Here is a 26,437-nt window from a genome sequence, read left to right as displayed (position 1 = left end):
GTCATCTCCAGTCAGGTGATGAGTGGGCAGTGTCATCTCCAGTCAGGTGACGAGTAGGCAGTGTCATCTCCAGTCAGGTGATGAGTAGGCAGTGTCATCACCAGTCAGGTGACGAGTGGGCAGTGTCACCACCAGTCAGGTGATGAGTAGGCAGTGTCATTACCAGGCAGGTGACGAGTAGGTAGTGTCATCTCCAGTCAGGTGATGAGTAGGTAGTGTCATCTCCAGTCAGGTGACGAGTGGGCAGTGTCACCACCAGTCAGGTGACGAGTGGGCAGTGTCACCACCAGTCAGGTGATGAGTAGGCAGTGTCATCACCAGTCAGGTGATGAGTGGGCAGTGTCATCACCAGTCAGGTGACGAGTGGGCAGTGTCACCACCAGTCAGGTGACGAGTGGGCAGTGTCACCACCAGTCAGGTGACGAGTGGGCAGTGTCACCACCAGTCAGGTGACGAGTGGGCAGTGTCACTACCTGTCAGGTGATGAGTAGGCAGTGTCATCACCAGTCAGGTGATGAGTGGGCAGTGTCACCACCAGTCAGGTGATAATTGGGCAGTGTCACCACCAGTCAGTTAATGAGTTGGCGGTGTCAACACCTGTGAGGTAACGTAGACACACTCAACACCTGTGATAACCTCCAGCAGACTTCTCCAAGTCTTCCACAGTATCTTGTATTTCTTTTCTGTCGTATTACTGAAGGTTGAGAACCCGTCAAATTAATAATACACATTTCCAATACTCATTGAGAAATGGAACTTATGTGCAACATTTGGAATGATTTTTTAGAAAACGTTTCGAACTATACAGTGGCGAAACGTTGATAAGTTTGAGTAATTAGTCCATCAGCTTAGAATCGATGTGTTCAATCCATCAATCTTGAAAAAGAATATATGGGGAAAAAACAGCTGGGCGAAACGTCTTCATCAACAAAGATACCCAAGTGTTACATATGTGTGTTATTCATCAGTTGCCCAGCATTGTATGGGCCGAGGGTATGATGCCCTTCACTAGGAACTAGAGTTGAGCCTGGCACATATACACTTCGAGGGACGGGAGCTGGAGCCACTCAGCTGGCAACAAATTGGGTTCTGCTTACAAGTTTTTGGTGTGGATGCTTCGTTATATCTTGTGATGATAATGATTCATTATATGTTATGATGATGATGATGATGATGATGAATGTTAATGGACAGATAGACACAGGTGCAGTCAGCAGACAGAAGCACAGACACAGGCAGACACAATTAAAACAGAAATGCAGACAAACAGATAGACAGAGTAGACAGCGTATATGTAACCAGAGAGAGAATGTAACCGAGGCAGAGTCAATGTGATTTATACTTAAATCCTCCCTCCACCCTCAAGCACTCACTCCACCCTCAAACACTCCCTCCACCCTCAAGCACTCACTCCACCCTCAAACACTCCCTCCACCCTCAAGCACTCACTCCACCCTCAAGCACTCCCTCCACCCTCAAACACTCCCTCCACTCTCAAACACTCCCTCCACCCTGAAACACTCCCTCCATCATCTAACACTCCCTCAACCCTCAAACACTCACTCCACCCTCAAACACTCACTCCACCCTCAAACACTCCCTCCACCCTCAAACACTCCCTCCACCCTCAAACACTCCCTCCACCCTCAAACACTCCCTCCACCATCAAGCACTCCCTCCACCCTCAAACACTTCCTCCATCATCAAGCACTCGCTCCACCCTCAGACACTCCCTCCACCCTCAAACACTCCCTCCACCATCAAGCACTCCCGCCACCCTCAAACACTCCCTCCACCCTCAAACACTCCCTCCACCCTCAAACACTCCCGCCACCCTCAAATACTTCCTCCATCATCAAGCACTCCCTCCACCCTCAAACACTCCCTCCACCCTCAAACACTCCCTCCACCATCAAGCACTCCCGCCACCCTCAAACACTCCCTCCACCCTCAAACACTCCCTCCACCCTCAAGCACTCCCGCCACCCTCAAACACTTCCTCCATCATCAAACACTCCCTCCACCCTCAAACACTCCCTCCACCCTCAAACACTCCCGCCACCCTTAAACACTCCCTCCACCCTCAAACACTCCCTCCACCATCAAGCAATCCCTCCACCCTCAAACACTCCCTCCACCCTCAAACACTCCCGCCACCCTCAAACACTCCCTCCACCCTCAAACACTTCCTCCATCATCAAGCACTCCCTCCACCCTCAAACACTCCCTCCAACCTCAAGCACTCCCGCCACCCTCAAACACTCCCTCCACCCTCAGACACTCCCTCCACCCTCAGACACTCCCTCCACCCTCAAACACTCCCTCCACCCTCAAACACTCCCGCCATCCTCAAACACTTCCTCCATCATCAAACACTCCCTCCAGGACAAATTCCAACTACTCCGTTATGGAAAACTGGAGGAGATAATAACTAGAATAGAGTATACTACTGACTCCGGCCATACAATAGAGCGGAAAAATAATGTAAGGGACCTGGGAGTAGTAATGTCTGAGGATCTCACTTTCAAGGATCACAACAGTGCCACGATCGCACGTGCAAAGAAAATGATAGGATGGATAATGAGAACTTTCAAAACGAGAGATGCCAAGCCCATGATGATCCTTTTCAAATCACTTGTTCTCTCTAGGCTGGAATACTGATGTACATTAACATCTCCATACAAAGCAGGTGAAATCGCAGATCTAGAGAGTGTACAGAGATCCTTTACTGCACGTATAAGTTCTGTCAAGCACCTTAACTACTGGGAACGCTTGGAAGCACTTGACTTGTACTCGTTGGAACGCAGGAGGGAGAGATATATCATAATCTACACTTGGAAAATCTTGGAAGGAATGGTCCCAAATCTGCACACAGAAATCACTCCCTACGAAAGTAAAAGATTGGGCAGGCGATGCAAAATGCCGCCAATAAAAAGTAGGGGCGCCATTGGTACACTAAGAGAAAACACCATAAGTGTCCGGGGCCCAAAACTGTTCAACAGCCTCCCATCAAGCATTAGGGGAATTGCCAATAAACCCCTGGCTGCCTTCAAGAGAGAGCTGGACAGATACCTAAAGTCGGTGCCGGATCAGCCGGGCTGTGGCTCGTACGTCGGACTGCGTGCGGCCAGCAGTAACAGCCTAGTTGATCAGGCCCTGATCCATCGGGAGGCCTGGTCATGGACCGGGCCGCGGGGGCGTTGATCCCCGGAATAACCTCCAGGTAACCAGGTAACCCTCAGACACCCCCTCCACCCTCAAACACTTCCTCCATCATCAAACACTCCCTCCACCCTCAGTCACTCCCTCTACACTCAAACACTTCCTCCATCATCAAGCACTCCCTCCACCCTCAAACACTCCCTCCACCCTCAAACACTCCCGCCACCCTCAAACACTCCCTCCACCCTCAGACACTCCCTCCACCCTCAGACACTCCCTCCACCCTCAAACACTCCCTCCACCCTCAAACACTCCCGCCATCCTCAAACACTTCCTCCATCATCAAACACTCCCTCCACCCTCAAACACTCCCTCCACCCTCAGCCACAGCCTCCACTCTCAGACACACCCTCCACCCTCAGACACACCCTCCACCCTCAGCCACAGCCTCCACCCTCAGACACACCCTCCACCCTCAGACACACCCTCCACCCTCAGCCACAGCCTCCACCCTCAGCCACACCCTCCACCCTCAGCCACAGCCTCCACCCTCAGCTACATCTGGCTCAGACTCTGGTACTCAGGGAAGGGGGATACACAATATCTCCGTTACTTTGCTCTTCAATAATCAGAAATCATAGTGAAAATATCACTTATAAATATTTATCTGGAGGAGGGATGTAAGATTCTAAATTATATATATTAGGTCTATGTATGAGATATATAAGGCATGTATATATATATATATATATATATATATATATATATATATATATATATATATATATATATATATATATATATATATATATATATTGGGTATCGTTGTATAAGTATGTATACTAGGAAATTGTTCTCCCAAAATATTCATGAGATTTATGAGACGTAGAATGAGATTTTTTTGAGTTATGAGATGTTTATTATATCTCTCTCTCTTTCTTTCTCTCTCTCTCTCTCTCTCTCTCTCTCTATATATATATATATATATATATATATATATATATATATATATATATATATATATATATATATATATATATATATATATATATATATATATATATATATATATATATATAATGAATATGTATTTAATATTTCAATACATTTTACCTTCAATTTTAATATTTCCGTTGTTGTGGTGTCCAGGTAATGTTTACCTTGTAGATGTAGAAGACACACACACAAACTTTATAAATACCTTGTCTGTGTAATATGTACTAAATCTTAGCTTACATACAAAGGCTCCTTCAACTACCCAATAACTCCTGAAGTTGCCTTTCTTGCATGTTCTATGTCTCATCCTTGGCCAATTTACGTCAAATGTGCGTGGTAGTAATTCTTTATTGACTTGGCATTCATCGTTGCTTTCTCTTCCTGCTTTATTACTACGTGGGTGAGTGAACCACTGAGATGTTTTCACTGGTGCTTCTTCTTTTTTAACTACGTGGGTGAGTGAACCACTGAGATGTTTTCACTGGTGCTTCTTCTTTTTTAACTACGTGGGTGAGTGAACCACTGAGATGTTTTCACTGGTGCTTCTTCTTTTTTAACTACGTGGGTGAGTGAACCAGTGAGATGTTTTCACTGGTGCTTCTTCTTTTTTAACTACGTGGGTGAGTGAACCACTGAGATGTTTTCACTGGTGCTTCTTCTTTTTTAACTACGTGGGTGAGTGAACCACTGAGATGTTTTCACTGGTGCTTCTTCTTTTTTAACTACGTGGGTGAGTGAACCAGTGAGATGTTTTCACTGGTGCTTCTTCTTTTTTAACTACGTGGGTGAGTGAACCACTGAGATGTTTTCACTGGTGCTTCTTCTTTTTTAACTACGTGGGTGAGTGAACCACTGAGATGTTTTCACTGGTGCTTCTTCTTTTTTAACTACGTGGGTGAGTGAACCACTGAGATGTTTTCACTGGTGCTTCTTCTTTTTTAACTACGTGGGTGAGTGAACCACTGAGATGTTTTCACTGGTGCTTCTTATTTAACGCACCTCTGTGGCATCTTACACGATGTACCTATGCGGTGTGTCAGAGACTTAGGCGTTGTCTAAGAATTCAAGAGGCGATTAGTAATGTATTGACGAGTTTTGTAAATACTGGGTGAGTTGTGTATGATTCCTTACACTGTAGTAGGACTACTGGCCCACACAAGGCAGGCCCTTATCAAAACCACCCACGTATTTGTGCAACCTGTTCCTAAAGCTACCGAAGAATTTGTTTCAATACCTCAGGTACGTACTGAAGCAAATTCTATATATTTACATTTGTTCAGTCTTAACACACTGCACCTTCACTGAGCACAGCGAGATTGAATTTGCCTCATATTGTGCTAGGCTAGGTAAGGTTTGTCAGGAAACAGGAGAATGTTTTCTGATGCGGGTCTTGGTTATAGGCCTTAGGCCTTGCGCTGGCTTACCGGTCCACACCTGTAAAAATTATGGTTATGATTATAACTATTTTTTTCATGGAGTGCGTTGTTTCCAACATAACATAAGAACATAAGAAAGGAGGAACACTGCAGCAGGCCTGTTGGCCCATACTATGTCTGGCGTAACAGCAACAGAAACTATGTTCTTCACATCTTGTTCCGTGCATATTGTTCCTTACTAACACAATCTCTGTTCCCCCCCCCCCACACCTTTGTACCCCCTGGCCTTTTTGAGTTCAGCATTTGCACCATGACTTTGTGCCATAAATTTATCCTTTAGACTTGAAATTTTGTGTAAGGACTATGAACAAGTGATTTGCACAGTAATATTTCTCATAAATTTGTACCTCAATGCTGCCGTGTATCTTAATAATGTCATATAATTTGTGTATTACGACCTTCCACGAGAGGTTCGTATCCTTGGTGACCGAATTCCCTCAAGGGAGATTCCTTGATGCTGGTGAGGGGCTCTTGATCTAGGGAATTGGATCTGTGCTCGGGTTCCCTGAATCGAATCTGAATACCTTAAGTTCCCCCACATGCGCTGTATATTCCTACGGGTTTAGCGCTCCCCATGATTATAACAATAATGCAAAGCTTTATGTAGAGCGAAACGTTGTCCCTTTGGAAGCTTAGTAAGCAGTATGTGCCCTTGCCTTCATACTTGTATATAAGTATATACTTGTGTATAAGTATATACCTGCATATAAGTATATAAGCGCCAAGCTTCATACCCGTACTTCAGGTTCCTCAAGACTACGGTGCTCTTCACCATCTCCAAGTCTGAGGGACTGATTACCCTATCTCTTGCATATAGTTCTACTGTCTTCCCATAATGTCCTTGAATTTGCATTAATAAAGTCACTGGATGGCGAAACGTCTGCAATAAAGATGCCCAGATGTTGCACATGTGTCTAATTCGTCAACGTATTAAATCCCTCTCCCTCTCACCACCATCTCTCTCCCTTCCGCAGACCTTTGGTTATGAAGACATAGTGCAGCCTGTGTCTCTGATGGGCACTGACCTGCGAGCCCCGGCCGGCACCTCACCCACCTCCCAAAGACCTTCAAGATCGTGGCACGATTTCGCAAGACACACAGAAGGAGACAAAATCCAGATCCCTAAGATGTAAGTAGTATTACTCACCTTGCTCTCTCAGTGAGACTTCTCTCTAGTGTAGGAAATTTTGTAGGAAATACGGAGGGAGAGACTTTTGTACGGTTGAGGGCAGTTATTACGGGAAACATTTGGCCACGAGCTTCTTCAGTCCTAATGTTTAGGTCTGTTAAGTAAAAGGACACAAATGCAACTAATACGACATTTTATTGTGACAACGTTTCGCTCTCCAGGAGCTTTGTCAAGCCGTTACATGTAACGGCTTGACAAATCTCCTGGAGGGCGAAACGTTGCCACTATAAAATGTCACATTAGTTGCATTTGTGTGCTTTTACTTAACATATTGTCGGTAATTCTACCAACATTAATACAATGATTAAAGCTGCAGAAACCACTCGTGGTGAAACATTTCCTGTAAAACATGTTTTGAACTGTACACAAGTGTCTTTTTTGCACATCTTGTCGGTATCACCATATCATTTATTCTGTAGCAAATGCATAGACATAGAGCTCTGAGGGGATTGTAAAGTGAATGTCATTTATAGAGCTTTTAAAAGTATTGACACATAAGGTTTTTGCTTGAAATATTTAGTATAGTAAGAGACTTACAAGGAGCAAAGATGACTGATTATAAACATTTGTTTATTTACAAAAGAATGGAGCTTTGTAAAGCTAACTTGATAACTTCTCAAATTTTGTAAATAAATATAACTGATGTCCAGCAGTCATCAGTAGAATCTTTGACTTCATCAAAAATTTACCAGTAAATATGCCTCAGAGAATTTTTAGTACTAGATCCAATAGTATAGAATAAATCTAGATTTATTCAATAGATATATTAGAGCAATGTTTCTATATAAATATAGTTTTATTAGCTAGTATATAACCTTGGCTGCATGTTCAGTAACATACCGTAGAGACATTGAACTAAGAACATGATCAGGATCAGAATATCTTAAACAACAGACTCAGAGCTCAGTAATAATCCAGATGGAAACAGAAACTCAGGAAACTGATTGATCTGTATATTTCAACCCCCTTCTAGGATCCTCTTCAGCAGATGAAGAGGATCCCAGAAAGGGGTCAAAATATACAGCTCAATTCCTCTCATGAGTTTCTCTTTCCATCTGGGTTATTACATTGACAAGTGTTCATTACACTTTGGTTATTCACTGGACTCAAAATTCCTTAACTCTTATAATATAACAAGGCGTGGAGATTAAGCTCATTGCATGTTGATCTGCAACAGCTTAGACATCAGAATTAGCCTAAACTGCAGAGCCCATTTCAGTAGATATATAAAAAATTATTCTTGATACACCGTTTAAGAGAGCTTGTAATGCAGTTTGTTTTCCACGCACACAACACCTGCCACTGTGTGTGGTAGTCACTCTTGTCTTGTACACTTTCAACACGTTAGTAAATACACAGACACACACACACACACACACACACACACACACACACACACACACACACACACACACACAGGAAGAAAACAAATTTATAAGGTTGCCTTTACACAAGGTAACTTAGAGCAGCCAGGGATGAGTTAGATAATACTTTAAACCTAAGTAGTGTTTGTAATAGACGAGCCAGAGCGGGCGTGCTCACTTCCTGACCAGAGTGTTCTCGTGTTTCCCCAGACACACCGAAGATGACAAGATTCACATTCCTAAGATGTGAGTAGACCCACACTCTGCCTCTCTTGCCTCTCATGATTAACGACAACAACATATCATTACTAACTCCATTATTATTCCGAAACGTCTCGCCTGCGCAGCAGGCTTCTTAGATTACGAACGGAAATGACTAAAATGCTGAAGACAGCAGAAAAGATTGAGTGTTCTTTAATCTCAGCATTTATAGCAGTTGTTCAGTTGAACAGCGTCCGCTACAAAATTGAACAGTTTTTACCAGTGCTGAGAGACTGAACACTCAGTGGCTTCTTTAACTGTCTTCAGCATTTTCGCCACCGCTGTATATGACTGAGGAAGCCTGCTGTGTAGGCGAAACCTTCCGGAAATAGAGATACTGAAGTATTGCAGATGAGTCTTCTTCAGTTAACATGATGTTTACCCTCTGATGTGTCCTAACACTCTAGATGTTTACCCTCTGATGTGTCCTAACACTCTAGATGTTTACCCTCTGATGTGTCCTAACACTCTAGATGTTTATCCTCTCTAATGTGCCCTAACACTCCAGATGTTTACCCTCTCTGATGTGTCCTAACACTCCAGATATTTACCCTCTCTAATGTGTCCTAACACTCCAGATGTTTACCCTCTCTAATGTGTCCTAACACTCCAGATGTTTACCGTCTCTGATGTGTCCTAACACTCCAGATGTTTAACCTCTCTAATGTGTCCTAACACTCCAGATGTTTATCCTTTCTAATGTGTCTTAACACTCCAGATATTTACCCTCTCTAATGTGTCCTAACACTCCAGATATTTACCCTCTCTAATGTGTCCTAACACTGCAGATTTTTACCCTCTTTGATGTGTCCTAACACTCCAGATATTTACCCTCTGTAATGTGTCTAAACACTCCAAATGTTTACCCTCTCTAATGTGTCCTAACACTCAAGATGTTTACCCTCTCTGATGTGTCCTAGCACTCCAGATGTTTACCCTCTCTGATGTGTCCTAACACTCCAGATGTTTATCCTCTCTAATGTGTCCTAACACTCCAGATGTTTATCCTCTCTAATGTGTCCTAACACTCCAGATGTTTACCCTCTCTAATGTGTCCTAATACTCCAGATGTTTATCCTCTCTAATGTGTCCTAACACTCCAGATGTTTACCCTCTCTGATGTGTCCTAACACTCCAGATGTTTATCCTCTCTAATGTGTCCTAACACTCCAGATGTTTACCCTCTCTAATGTGTCCTAACACTCCAGATGTTTATCCTCTCTAATGTGTCCTAACACTCCAGATGTTTACCCTCTCTAATGTGTCCTAACACTCCAGATGTTTACCCTCTCTAATGTGTCCTAACACTCCAGATATTTACTCTCTCTAATGTGTCCTAACACTCCAGATGTTCAACCTCACGGTGTCCTAACACTCCAGATGTTTATCCTCTCTGATGTGTCCTAACACTCCAGATGTATACTGAGATGTGTGTATTTCTCTCTCTCCCACACACTCTCCTCTTCAACCCTTGTACTCTCTCTCTCTCTCTCTCTCTCTCTCTCTCTCTCTCTCTCTCTCTCTCTCTCTCTCTCTCTCTCTCTCTCTCTCTCTCTCTCTCTCTCTCCAACACGGTGATTGGTCTTGCTTAACAGTGTAGCAGTTAAATGTCTTGTGGTTTATCTGATAATTTAAGTAGGATTAATTAGTTGTTGGTTCATTAATTAGTTTGTGGTGGTGTGGTTGACTGGTAAGTAGTCTGTGGTTGTGTGGTTGATTGATGAGTAGTTTGTGGAGATATAGTTGATCAGTGAGCAGTTTGTGGTTGTGTGGTTGATTAGTGGGTAGTTTGTGGTGATGTGGTTGATTAGTGAGCAGTTTGTGCTTGTGTGGTTGATCAGTGGGTTGCTTGTGCTTGTGTGGTTGATCAGTGAGCAGTTTGTGGTGGTATGGTTGATAAAGTAGTTTGTGGTGATGTAGCTGATTATTGAGTAGTTTGTGGTAGTCTACCTGAAGTCTACCTGGAAGGTATTCCGGGGATCAACACCCCCGCGGCCCAGTCCATGATCAGGCCTCCTGGTGGATCAGAGCCTGATCAACGAGGCTGTTACTGCTGGCCGCGCGTAGTCCAAAGTGCGAACCACAGCCCGGCTGATCGGTACTGACTTTAGGTATCTGTCCAGCTCCCTCTTGAAGACAACCCGGGGTCTATTGTACAGCAATATTCCAGCCTAGAGAGAACATGTGATTTAAAAAGGATCGTCATTGGCTTGGCATCTCTTGTCTTGAATGTTCTCATTATCCATCCTGTCAGTTTCCTCGCAGATGTGATAGTGGCATTGTTGTGGTCCTTGAAAGTGAGATCCTCAGACATTACCACTCCCAGGTCCTTCACATTACTTTTCCACTCTGTTGTGAGATTAGAGCTGTGGTAGTGTGGTTGATCAGTGAGCAGTTTGTGGTGATGTGGTTGCATGATCCTGCATGATACTGCTATGTTGCACGTGGTATTATTCTTGCATGATAACTTCTAATATTTCATTGTTTTAGTTTTTGTAGTTTATTTTTATTTTAAGTATTTTGTGTATTTAGTATCAGTAATTATTTTGTATATTTTGAAATCATTAAGTATTTTGTGTATTTTGGTATTATTATTATTATTATTATTATTATTATTATTATTATTATTATTATTATAATTATTATTATTATATTATGGGTTAACTATTTGTTATCAGTATTTTGTGTAGGTATCATTAAAAAATTTATGTATTTTGGTATCAATATTTTCTTAATTTCGTCTACCTATGAGACATGTTTTTGATGCCATTGGTGTTAAAAGTCTTTATTATTATTTTATTAACAGAGAAGCGTAAGACCCGCTAGGGCAATAGGAAGTAATCAGCTTTAATACGAAATGGGAAAGGATATATATATATATATATATATATATATATATATATATATATATATATATATATATATATGTATATATATATATATATATATATATATATATATATATATATATATATATATATATATATTCAGAACAAGCACTGCGAAGAAATAGTGAAATTCCAAGCGCTTTCGTGACTGCTCACATTATCAAGGAACTATGTAGTTCCTTGATAATGTGAGAAGTCACGAAAGCGGTTGGAATTTCACTATTTTTTCACAGTGGTTGTTTTGCATATTTTAAAATCACCTGTTTACTGTGATCTTATTGTATATATATATATATATATATATATATATATATATATATATATATATATATATATATATATATATATATATATATATATATATATATATATACAAACACGGGGCCAGGAGCTTGGACTCGACCCCTGCAACCTCAACTAGGTGAGTACATATGTAAGGACCCGTAGTCTCGGAGAAATGAAAAAAGACTTCGAGGTAAAATTCTTCTTCTTCGTGAGGCTGTATGTATACACTGGAGAAAGACAGAGAGACAGAGAATCATATTACGTAGGGTGCATGAGATACCCATGGTACCCATACCAAGAAGAGCACATTGTAGTGGTGCACTCTGGTGCTTGTGTTGCTAGCAACAATATTCAACACACCAGGGATGAACACTGGCTACCTCCTTCTCCTCCTCCATGCACAAATGTCTGCACTCAAGGCGTTAAAACAAGAAAAACACATTTTGTTGGGTTTAATCATCTGAAGTTCATTGATCTGGTTTTAAAAAGACGTGTGAGGAAACACTAGGACATATTAGAGTGCGTTACTGTCCTGGGGCCTTGATCACTTCTAATCAAGGTCCCATGACCGTAATTATTCTAATATATATGTCATAGTGTTGGCTCACGTGTTTTTTTCTAAATCATTTGCGGGTATCAGTTAACTATGGTTATCAATTAACTATGGGTATCAATTTACTATGGGTATCAAATTATGGGCATCAATTACCTATGGGCTTTCTGGCTGCACAGCTAAATGGCAATCATCTCTGTACAAACATTGTATCATGCAGAAATAAAATTATAATAATTAATAATAATAATAATAATAATAATAATAATAATTATTATTATTATTATTATTATTATTATTATTATTATTATTATTATTATTATTATTATTATTATTATTATTATTAACATTCATTACCCGTACAAGGAATAGGTCTCGCCTGACTTTCGTTCATCTGAACACGAGTTTAACACTCACTGTGCTCATTCTTGCCAATAACTTTATTGATGAACATTGTAATATTCATTAATATTCATCATTAACTTGGATGCGATGTATCGTGTTGAAGGTGAGTTGTTCTACTGACGTATAAAAGTTCTCCACTACAGCACTAAGATGTTCTTCGATAACACGTCTCTCTCTGTATAATTATCCGATTTAAACACTAGCTAGTAATTGCTAAAATCTACATTGTGGTCACAAGTGCAAGACTACATAGCACTGGTTGTCTTGACCGTTCTGGTGTTTATGCTCGTACGTTCTTCAAACTTTTTCCTGTTCCAAGACCTATACTTTGTCTTAACGTTGCTTGCAAGGGAGAAAATACACACCTTGATCAACGTTACTCTCTGGGGAAAGTTGTGATTACTAATCTACTGATGTTATTGTTTTTTGTTGATGATGCTGTGCCTCATAATGCTGTGTCTCTTGATGATGTTGTGTCTCTTGATTCCCCTTGTCTCTTGATGATGCTGTGTCTCTTGATGATTCTGTGTGCGTGATGTTGCTGGGGTCATTTTAAGTTTGGTAAGGTTGTGTTAGGTTAAGTTTAGGTTAGGATAGGTTATGTTAGGTTAGGTTAGGTTGTGTCAGGTTACGTTACGTTACATTAGGTGATATTAGATAAAGTGAGATTAGGTTAAGAGTGGTTATTTTGTCTACCCACAAAATAACCAATTATAACCTGCCACATCGGAAATATAAATATAAGAAAAAGGCGATAGAAAGTTCTGTGGCGCAAACAGAAAACTGGGAGCCACTGAGCGTGGTAGACGCAACTATGTCACATTTTTCACTGTTTAAGATTCCTTCGCTAGTCTCCCTCTTGTCTCTGTTTACAACTGTTAAATGATATCAGTGACTAATAGGATGGGTTGTTCCTGAAGTCTTTATGTAGGGGAGTCTTCATAATAAGTTATTCTGACCGACGAGTTACCTTGTGAAGTGAACAACCGAGGGTAATGTTGAGCCTTTAAATGAACAACCGAGGGTAATGATGAGCCTTTAAATGAACAACCGAGGGTAATGTTGATACACACCACTGATAATATTGATGCACACTACTGGTAATATTGATACACACCACTGGTAATATTGATACACACCACTGGTAATATTGATACCACTGGTAATATTGATACACACCACTGGTAATATTGATACCATTGGTAATATTGATGTCACTGGTAATATTGATCCACTGGTAATATTGATACTACTGGTAATATTGATACACACCACTAGTAATATTGATACAACTGGTAATATTGATACACACCACTGGTAATATTGATACCACTGGTAATATTGCTACACTCACGATACACTCCCTGGAACTTCGACGTATTATACATTGCTAAAGTTGGTAAAGATATGCGACTTAATGTATGGAAACTCTGGTCTCTTATTATTTATTCAAGAATGTTATTCTAACTACACTGAGATGACGTCATCTAGGTGGTTACCACAGAGTCATCTGTGGTAACATTGCGGTCTGGTATTGTCTCATAGACACAGTTTTGTTTGGAATTATCTCGCAAACAAACTGGCCAGAATTGCACCTACTTCTGACCAATATGTTCTTGTATTATGAAAAAAAGTCTCGAACAAGCGATGCAAGATGCAAAATAACCACGGGGGGAGTTAAAAGATAGCTCTAGGCCTTTCATGCTGCAATCAACACATTATCAGGAGCTGGCAATATTGCAGGAAAGGGGATAAAATCCGAGCAAACACGTCCAGAGTGAACGTTTTTGCTAGAATGAAGGAGGGAAGTAGAAAATAAGAACCCAAGGGTGCCACCTATACCAGTGCCTGGTGCCTGGTGCCTGGTGCCTGGTGCCTGGTGCCTGGTGCCTGGTGCCTGTTGCCTGGTGCCTGGTGCCTGAAAGGCTGACTGTTTTTAAGTCATAAGACACCCATCCAACAAGCACTGATATTAAATAAATTAATAACATTACGTAGGGAAGGTGTGTGTGTGTGTGTACTCACCTATTTGTACTCACCTATTTGTGGTTGCAGGGGTCGAGTCTTAGCTTCTGGCCCCGCCTCTTCACCGGTTGCTACTGGGCCCTCTCTCTCCCCGCTCCATGAGCTTTATCAAACCTCGTCTTAAACCTGTGTATGGTTCCTGCCTCCACTACGTCATTTTCTAGGCTATTCCACTGCCTTACAACTCTATGACTGAAGAAATACTTCCTAATATCTCTCTGACTCATTTGTGTCTTCAACTTCCAATTGTGGCCTCTTGTTTCTGTGTCCCCTCCCTGGAACATCCTGTCTTTGTCCACCTTGTCTATTCCACGCAGTATTTTATATGTCGTTATCATGTCTCCCCTGACCCTCCTGTCCTCCAGTGTCGTCAGGCCGATTTCCCTTAATCTTTCTTCATAGGACATTCCCCTTAGCTCTGGAACTAACCTTGCCGCAAACCTTTGTACTTTCTCTAGTTTCTTGACGTGCTTTATCAAGTGCGGGTTCCAAACAGGTGCTGCATACTCCAGTATGGGCCTGACATACACGGTGTACAGTGTCTTGAACGATTCCTTACTAAGGTATCGGAATGCTGTTCTCAGGTTTGCCAGGCGCCCATATGCTGCAGCAGTTATCTGATTGATGTATGCTTCCGGAGACATGCTCGGTGTTATACCCACCCCAAGATCTTTCTCCTTGAGTGAGGTTTGCAGTCTTTGGCCACCTAGCCTATACTCTGTGGTCTTCTGTGCCCTTCCCCTATCTTCATGACTTTGCATTTGGCAGGATTAAATTCGAGAAGCCATTTGCTGGACCAGGTGTCCAGTCTGTCCAGGTCTCTTTGAAGTCCTGCCTGGTCCTCATCAGATTTAATTCTCCTCATTAACTTCACATCATCTGCAAACAGGGACACTTCTGAGTCTAACCCTTCCATCATGTCGTTCACATATACCAAAAATAGCACTGGTCCTAGGACCGACCCCTGTGGGACCCCGCTCGTCACGGGTGCCCACTGTGATACATCATTACGTACCATGACTCGTTGTTGCCTCTCTGATCCATTGCAGTGCCCTTCCTGTTATATGCGCCTGATGCTCTAGCTTCTGCACTAATCTCTTGTGAGGAACTGTGTCAAAGGCCTTCTTGCAGTCCAAGAAGATGCAATCAACCCACCCCTCTCTCTCGTGTCTTACTTCTGTTATTTTATCATAAAACTCCAGAAGGTTTGTGACACAGGATTTGCCTTCCATGAATCCGTGCTGGTTGGCATTTATACTCTTGTTCCGTTCCAGGTGCTCCACCACTCTCCTCCTGATAATCTCTATAACTTTGCATACTATACACGTCAATGACACAGGTCTATAGTTTAGTGCCTCTTTTCTGTCTCCTTTTTTAAAAATGGGAACTACATTTGCCGTCTTCCATACCTCAGGTAGTTGCCCAGTTTCCAGGGACGTGTTGAAGATTGTGGTAAGTGGCACGCACAACATATCTACTCCCTCTGTGTGTGTGTGTGTGTGTGTGTGTGTGTGTGTGTGTGTGTGTGTGTGTGTGTGTGTGTGTGTGTGTGTGCGTGTGTGTGTGTGTGTTTGTGTGTGTGTGCGTGTGTGTGCTCACAGTCCACACCAGCATCTTAGCCTGTTACAAACACCACAACAAGAGGCTGAAGAAGTCACAATGTGGAATTCTAGCAAGGAATGAGTGAGTCTTGATTGTGTTTTTATACCCAGCAAAAAATATGCCCAAACAGTCGTTAAGATGAATTTCCAGATTGTTGCCGGCTTCCGTATGACATTTTTGTAGCCCATAAACCCGTGGTTTGGGGCAAGAAATGGCTAAGGACATCATGGAAATATGGTTCATGAATGAACATAATGTAATGGGCTTTTTGAGCCTTAAGGAGTTAGGGCTTCTGTGTTGCTGATCCACGGGACATTCTGGCTCTTTCGGCTTGAAAATTTATGAAGGGATCTCATTAAAACGTGCTCAGTTGGAAGAGAAATCTCTATCTTTCAATCCTTACGATTATTTCTCTCCGGGACAAATTTTCTTACATCCTTAAGGAAGAAACTCCTATGGAAACGTAGCGTTAGGTAAGCCCATCTGGCGTGAGGGTCAGTAGAGGACAGGTAATGAGTGTGTTGGCACCAGTGTGGCTTTGGTTCCATGAATATTGATGTTTCATGCTGTCTAGCCTGGAGGTTCCATCAAAAGTTCTATCAGTATTGATGCTTTGTTTATGCTGTCTAGTGTGGGGGTTCTATCACAACTGCATACCACACGACAGCTGACACGAACATCTCTTCTATGTAGTGGAAGCAACTCACTAAATTTTCGTGCCAATGCAGTTGGTTATGAAGTTATTTGAGTCTCGTCGTTTAAAAAAGTACATGTTTCTTGTGAGTAGTTTTAGAGATCACAGATATCAACATCACCAGGTCTCTCATATACTCTTCATGATATTCATTAAGGGAAATGTTTCGCCCTGAGTGGCTTCTTCAGTCCTGAACTGTATGCAAGTGTCCTTTGTCCACCCTTCGTAATGTTGTCATCCTTCCAATGTATCCAGGAGTGTTCAGTACCATCGTATTTCTTCTGCGATGCCAGAAATTCCTCACTCAACACTTGCAACAACTCAGAGGAATGCGGGGAGACGTAATGGGGAAAGACTCTGGCATTCTATCTCCCCCTAGTTCAGTTGCCTGCAAACCTCTGTGATGTCCGGGATCACGTTTCAGGAGTCACTTCACTTGACCGGGTTCACAATCGCTGGGTTCATAGAGCGGCTTTCGTCTTCACATCTGGGTTCGTAGACAATATCATTACCAAGAATAACGTCTCGCCGTTTTTCTACCACACTGCCGGCACCATGGGGCTGGCTTCGTAATGCAGGCACCATAATGCCGGCATCCAAGGGCCGGCACCATTAACTAAAAACCTGTCTCAGGGGAGTTTCCCTGAAGAATAAAGCGATAACAACAGTGTTACTCTCTGCTTGGACTGTAGTGTTCTGCTGCTTGGACAGCAGGTAACCTTGACATCACTGCTACTACATCACTGTTCCTGCATCACTGCTACTACATCACTGTTCCTGCATCACTGCTCTTACATCACTGTTCCTGCATCACTGCTGCTTCATCATTGCTCCTACATCAATACTCTTATGAAATATGGGATAAATACTTAAACAGTTCCACAGTTTTAACAGTGAATAACAAAGAAGTCAACACACATGGAACATCAACATACATGGAACATCAACATACATGGAACATCAACATACATGGAACATCAACATACATGGAACATCAACATACATGGAACATCAACATACATGGAACATCACCACACATGGAACATCAACATACATGGAACATCAACATACATGGACCATCAACATACATGGAACATCAACATACATGGAACATCAACATACATGGAACATCAACATACATGGAACATCAACATACATGGAACATCACCACACATGGAACATCAACATACATGGAACATCAACATACATGGAACATCAACATACATGGAACATCACCACACATGGAACATCAACATACATGGAACATCAACATACATGGAACATCAACATACATGGAACATCAACATACATGGAACATCAACATACATGGAACATCACCACACATGGAACATCAACATACATGGAACATCAACATACATGGAACATCAACATACATGGAACATCACCACACATGGAACATCAACATACATGGAACATCAACATACATGGAACATCAACATACATGGAACATCAGCATACATGGAACATCAACATACATGGAACATCAACATACATGGAACATCAACATACATGGAACATCAACATACATGGAACATCAACATACATGGAACATCAACATACATGGAACATCAACATACATGGAACATCAACATACATGGAACATCAACATATATGGAACATCAACATACATGGAACATCAACATACATGGAACATCAACATACATGGAACATCAACATACATGGAACATCAACATACATGGAACATCAACATACATGGAACATCAACATACATGGAACATCAACATACATGGAACATCAACATACATGGAACATCAACATACATGGAACATCAACATACATGGAACATCAACATACATGGAACATCAACATACATGGAACATCAACATACATGGAACATCAACATACATGGAACATCAACATACATGGAACATCAACATACATGGAATATCAACATACATGGAACATCAACATACATGGAACATCAACATACATGGAACATCAACATACATGGAACATCACCATACATGGAACATCACCATACATGGAACATCAACATACATGGAACATCAACATACATGGAACATCAACATATATGGAACATCAACATACATGGAACATCAACATACATGGAACATCAACATACATGGAACATCAACATACATGGAACATCACCACACATGGAACATCAACATACATGGAACATCAAAATACATGGAACATCAACATACATGGAACATCAACATACATGGAACATCAACATACATGGAACATCAACTAACATGGAACATCAACATACATGGAACATCAACATACATGGAACATCAACATACATGGAACATCAACATACATGGAACATCAACATACATGGAACATCAACATACATGGAACATCAACATACATGGAACATCAACATACATGGAACATCAGCATACATGGAACATCAACATACATGGAACATCAACATACATGGAACATCAACATACATGGAACATCAACATACATGGAACATCAACACACATGGAACATCAACATACATGGAACATCAACATACATGGAACATCAACATACATGGAACATCAACATACATGGAACATCAACATACATGGAACATCAACATACACGGAACATCAACATACATGGAACATCAGCATACATGGAACATCAACATACATGGAACATCAACATACATGGAACATCAACATACATGGAACATCAACATACATGGAACATCAACATACATGGAACATCAACATACATGGAACATCAACATACATGGAACATCAACATACATGGAACATCAACATACATGGAACATCAACATACATGGAACATCAACATACATGGAACATCAACATACATGGAACATCAGCATACATGGAACATCAACATACATGGAACATCAACATACATGGAACATCAACATACATGGAACATCAACATACATGGAACATCAACATACATGGAACATCAACATACATGGAACATCAACATACATGGAACATCAGCATACATGGAACATCAACATACATGGAACATCAACATACATGGAACATCAACATACATGGAACATCAACATACATGGAACATCAACATACATGGAACATCAACATACATGGAACATCAACATACATGGAACATCAACATACATGGAACATCAACATACATGCAACATCAACATACATGGAACATCAACATACATGGAACATCAGCATACATGGAACATCAACATACATGGAACATCAACATACATGGAACATCAACATACATGGAACATCAACATACATGGAACATCAACATACATGGAACATCAACATACATGGAACATCAACATACATGGAACATCAACATACATGGAACATCAGCATACATGGAACATCAACATACATGGAACATCAACATACATGGAACATCAACATACATGGAACATCAACATACATGGAACATCAACATACATGGAACATCAACATACATGGAACATCAGCATACATGGAACATCAACATACATGGAACATCAACATACATGGAACAACAACATACATGGAACATCAACATACATGGAACATCAACATACGTGGAACATCAACATACATGGAACATCAGCATACATGGAACATCAACATACATGGAACATCAACATACATGGAACATCAACATACATGGAACATCAACATACATGGAACATCAACATACATGGAACATCAACATACATGGAACATCAACATACATGGAACATCAACATACATGGAGCATCAACATACATGGAACATCAACATACATGGAACATCAACATACATGGAACATCACCACACATGGAACATCAACATACATGGAACATCACCACACATGGAACATCAACATACATGGAACATCTCCACACATGGAACATCAACATACATGGAACATCAACATACATGGAACATCAACATACATGGAACATCAACATACATGGAACATCATCATACATGGAACATCACCACACATGGAACATCAACATACATGGAACATCACCACACATGGAACATCAACATACATGGAACATCACCACACATGGAACATCAACATACATGGAACATCAACATACATGGAACATCAACATACATGGAACATCAACATACATGGAACATCAACATACATGGAACATCAACATACATGGAACATCAACATACATGGAACATCACCACACATGGAACATCAACATACATGGAACATCAGCATACATGGAACATCAACATACATGGAACATCACCACACATGGAACATCAACATACATGGAACATCAACATACATGGAACATCAACATACATGGAACATCAACATACATGGAACATCAACATACATGGAACATCAACATACATGGAACATCACCACACATAGAACATCAACATACATGGAACATCAACATACATGGAACATCACCACACATGGAACATCAACATACATGGAACATCAACATACATGGGACATCAACATACATGGAACATCAACATACATGGAACATCAACATACATGGAACATCAACATACATGGAACATCAACATACATGGAACATCAACATACATGGAACATCAACATACATGGAACATCAACATACATGGAACATCAACATACATGGAACATCACCATACATGAAACATCAACATACATGGAACATCACCATACATGGAACATCAACATACATGGAACATCAACATACATGGAACATCAACATACATGGAACATCAACATACATGGAACATCAACATACATGGAACATCACCATACATGGAACATCAACATACATGGAACATCACCATACATGGAACATCAACATACATGGAACATCAGCATACATGGAACATCAGCATACATGGAACATCACCATACATGGAACATCAACATACATGGAACATCAACATACATGGAACATCAACATACATGGAACATCAACATACATGGAACATCAACATACATGGAACATCAACATACATGGAACATCAACATACATGGAACATCACCACACATGGAACATCAACATACATGGAACATCAACATACATGGAACATCAACATACATGGAACATCAACATACATGGAACATCAACATACATGGAACATCAACATACATGGAACATCAACATACATGGAACATCAACATACATGGAACATCAACATACATGGAACATCAACATACATGGAACATCAACATACATGGAACATCAACATACATGGAACATCAGCATACATGGAACATCAGCATACATGGAACATCAACATACATGGAACATCAACATACATGGAACATCAACATACATGGAACATCAACATACATGGAACATCAACATACATGGAACATCAACATACATGGAACATCAACATACATGGAACATCAACATACATGGAACATCAACATACATGGAACATCAACATACATGGAACATCAACATACATGGAACATCAGCATACAGGGAACATCAGCATACATGGAACATCAACATACATGGAACATCAACATACATGGAACATCAACATACATGGAACATCAACATACATGGAACATCAACATACATGGAACATCAACATACATGGAACATCAACATACATGGAACATCAACATACATGGAACATCAACATACATGGAACATCAGCATACATGGAACATCAGCATACATGGAACATCAACATACATGGAACATCAACATACATGGAACATCAACATACATGGAACATCAACATACATGGAACATCAACATACATGGAACATCAACATACATGGAACATCAGCATACATGGAACATCAACATACATGGAACATCAACATACATGGAACATCAACATACATGGAACATCAACATACATGGAACATCAACATACATGGAACATCAACATACATGGAACATCAACATACATGGAACATCAACATACATGGAACATCAGCATACATGGAACATCAACATACATGGAACATCAACATACATGGAACATCAACATACATGGAACATCAACATACATGGAACATCAACATACATGGAACATCAACATACATGGAACATCATACATGGAACATCAACATACATGGAACATCAACATACATGGAACATCAACATACATGGAACATCAACATACATGGAACATCAACATACATGGAACATCAACATACATGGAACATCAACATACATGGAACATCAACATACATGGAACATCAACATACATGGAACATCAACATACATGGAACATCAACATACATGGAACATCAACATACATGGAACATCAGCATACATGGAACATCAACATACATGGAACATCAACATACATGGAACATCAACATACATGGAACATCAACATACATGGAACATCAACATACATGGAACATCAACATACATGGAACATCAGCATACATGGAACATCAACATACATGGAACATCAACATACATGGAACATCAACATACATGGAACATCAACATACGTGGAACATCAACATACGTGGAACATCAACATACATGGAACATCAGCATACATGGAACATCAACATACATGGAACATCAACATACATGGAACATCAACATACATGGAACATCAACATACATGGAACATCAACATACATGGAACATCAACATACATTGAACATCAACATACATGGAACATCAACATACATGGAACATCAACATACATGGAACATCAACATAAATGGAACATCAACATACATGGAACATCACCACACATGGAACATCAACATACATGGAACATCACCACACATGGAACATCAACATACATGGAACATCTCCACACATGGAACATCAACATACATGGAACATCAACATACATGGAACATCAACATACATGGAACATCAACATACATGGAACATCACCACACATGGAACATCAACATACATGGAACATCACCACACATGGAACATCAACATACATGGAACATCACCACACATGGAACATCAACATACATGGAACATCAACATACATGGAACATCAACATACATGGAACATCAACATACATGGAACATCAACATACATGGAACATCAACATACATGGAACATCAACATACATGGAACATCAACATACATGGAACATCACCACACATGGAACATCAACATACATGGAACATCAGCATACATGGAACATCAACATACATGGAACATCACCACACATGGAACATCAACATACATGGAACATCAACATACATGGAACATCAACATACATGGAACATCAACATACATGGAACATCAACATACATGGAACATCAACATACATGGAACATCACCACACATAGAACATCAACATACATGGAACATCAACATACATGGAACATCACCAAACATGGAACATCAACATACATGGAACATCAACATACATGGGACATCAACATACATGGAACATCAACATACATGGAACATCAACATACATGGAACATCAACATACATGGAACATCAACATACATGGAACATCAACATACATGGAACATCAACATACATGGAACATCAACATACATTGAACATCACCATACATGAAACATCAACATACATGGAACATCACCATACATGGAACATCACCATACATGGAACATCAACATACATGGAACATCAACATACATGGAACATCAACATACATGGAACATCAACATACATGGAACATCACCATACATGGAACATCAACATACATGGAACATCACCATACATGGAACATCAACATACATGGAACATCAACATACATGGAACATCAACATACATGGAACATCAACATACATGGAACATCAACATACATGGAACATCACCATACATGGAACATCAACATACATGGAACATCATCATACATGGAACATCACCATACATGGAACATCAACATACATGGAACATCAACATACATGGAACATCAACATACATGGAACATCAACATACATGGAACATCACCATACATGGAACATCACCATACATGGAACATCAACATACATGGAACATCAACATACATGGAACATCAACATACATGGAACATCAACATACATGGAACATCAACATACATGGAACATCAACATACATGGAACATCAACATACATGGAACATCACCATACATGGAACATCAACATACATGGAACATCATCATACATGGAACATCACCATACATGGAACATCAACATACATGGAACATCAACATACATGGAACATCAACATACATGGAACATCAACATACATGGAACATCACCATACATGGAACATCACCATACATGGAACATCAACATACATGGAACATCAACATACATGGAACATCAACATACATGGAACAACATACATGGAACATCACCATACATGGAACATCACCATACATGGAACATCACCATACATGGAACATCAACATACATGGAACATCACCATACATGGAACATCACCATACATGGAACATCAACATACATGGAACATCAACATACATGGAACATCACCATACATGGAACATCACCCTACATGGAACATCAACATACATGTAACATCAACATACATGGAACATCAACATACATGGAACATCAACATACATGGAACATCACCATACATGGAACATCACCATACATGGAACATCACCATACATGGAACATCAACATACATGGAACATCACCATACATGGAACATCACCATACATGGAACATCAACATACATGGAACATCAACATACATGGAACATCTACATACATGGAACATCAACATACATGGAACATCAACATACATGGAACATCACCACACATGGAACATCAACATACATGGAACATCACCATACATGGAACATCAACATACATGGAACATCAACATACATGGAACATCAACATACATGGAACATCAACATACATGGAACATCAACATACATGGAACATCAACATACATGGAACATCACCACACATGGAACATCAACATACATGGAACATCAACATACATGGAACATCAACATACATGGAACATCAACATACATGGAACATCACTACACATGGAACATCAACATACATGGAACATCACCACACATGGAACATCAACATACATGGAACATCACCACACATGGAACATCAACATACATGGAACATCACCACACATGGAACATCAACATACATGGAACATCAACATATATGGAACATCAACATACATGGAAAATCAATATACATGGAACATCTACATACATGGAACATCAACATACATGGAACATCAACATACATGGAACATCACCACACATGGAACATCAACATACATGGAACATCACCATACATGGAACATCAACATACATGGAACATCAACATACATGGAACATCAACATACATGGAACATCAACATACATGGAACATCAACATACATGGAACATCAACATACATGGAACATCACCACACATGGAACATCAACATACATGGAACATCAACATACATGGAACATCAACATACATGGAACATCAACATACATGGAACATCACTACACATGGAACATCAACATACATGGAACATCACCACACATGGAACATCAACATACATGGAACATCACCACACATGGAACATCAACATACATGGAACATCACCACACATGGAACATCAACATACATGGAACATCAACATATATGGAACATCAACATACATGGAAAATCAA

The 26,437-nt window shown here is 40.4% G+C and overlaps 1 protein-coding gene across 1 annotated transcript in view; it reads left to right on the top strand.

Annotated features, from left to right (window-relative positions):
• Positions 1-26,437, top strand: part of grh (grainy head) — an 893,472-nt gene that overhangs the window by 493,506 nt on the left and 373,529 nt on the right. The window contains exons 4-5 of the mRNA XM_070091236.1: positions 6,569-6,723; positions 8,358-8,393. Coding sequence (XP_069947337.1) covers positions 6,569-6,723; positions 8,358-8,393 — 191 coding nt within the window. The remainder of the gene's footprint in view (positions 1-6,568; positions 6,724-8,357; positions 8,394-26,437) is intronic.

Source organism: Cherax quadricarinatus, chromosome 34 (genome assembly GCF_038502225.1).
Source record: "Cherax quadricarinatus isolate ZL_2023a chromosome 34, ASM3850222v1, whole genome shotgun sequence".
In the NCBI taxonomy this organism is placed as follows: Eukaryota; Metazoa; Arthropoda; class Malacostraca; order Decapoda; family Parastacidae; genus Cherax; species Cherax quadricarinatus.
Note: the sequence above shows the minus strand (reverse complement) of the source record. Positions and strands in the feature narration are given on the sequence as shown.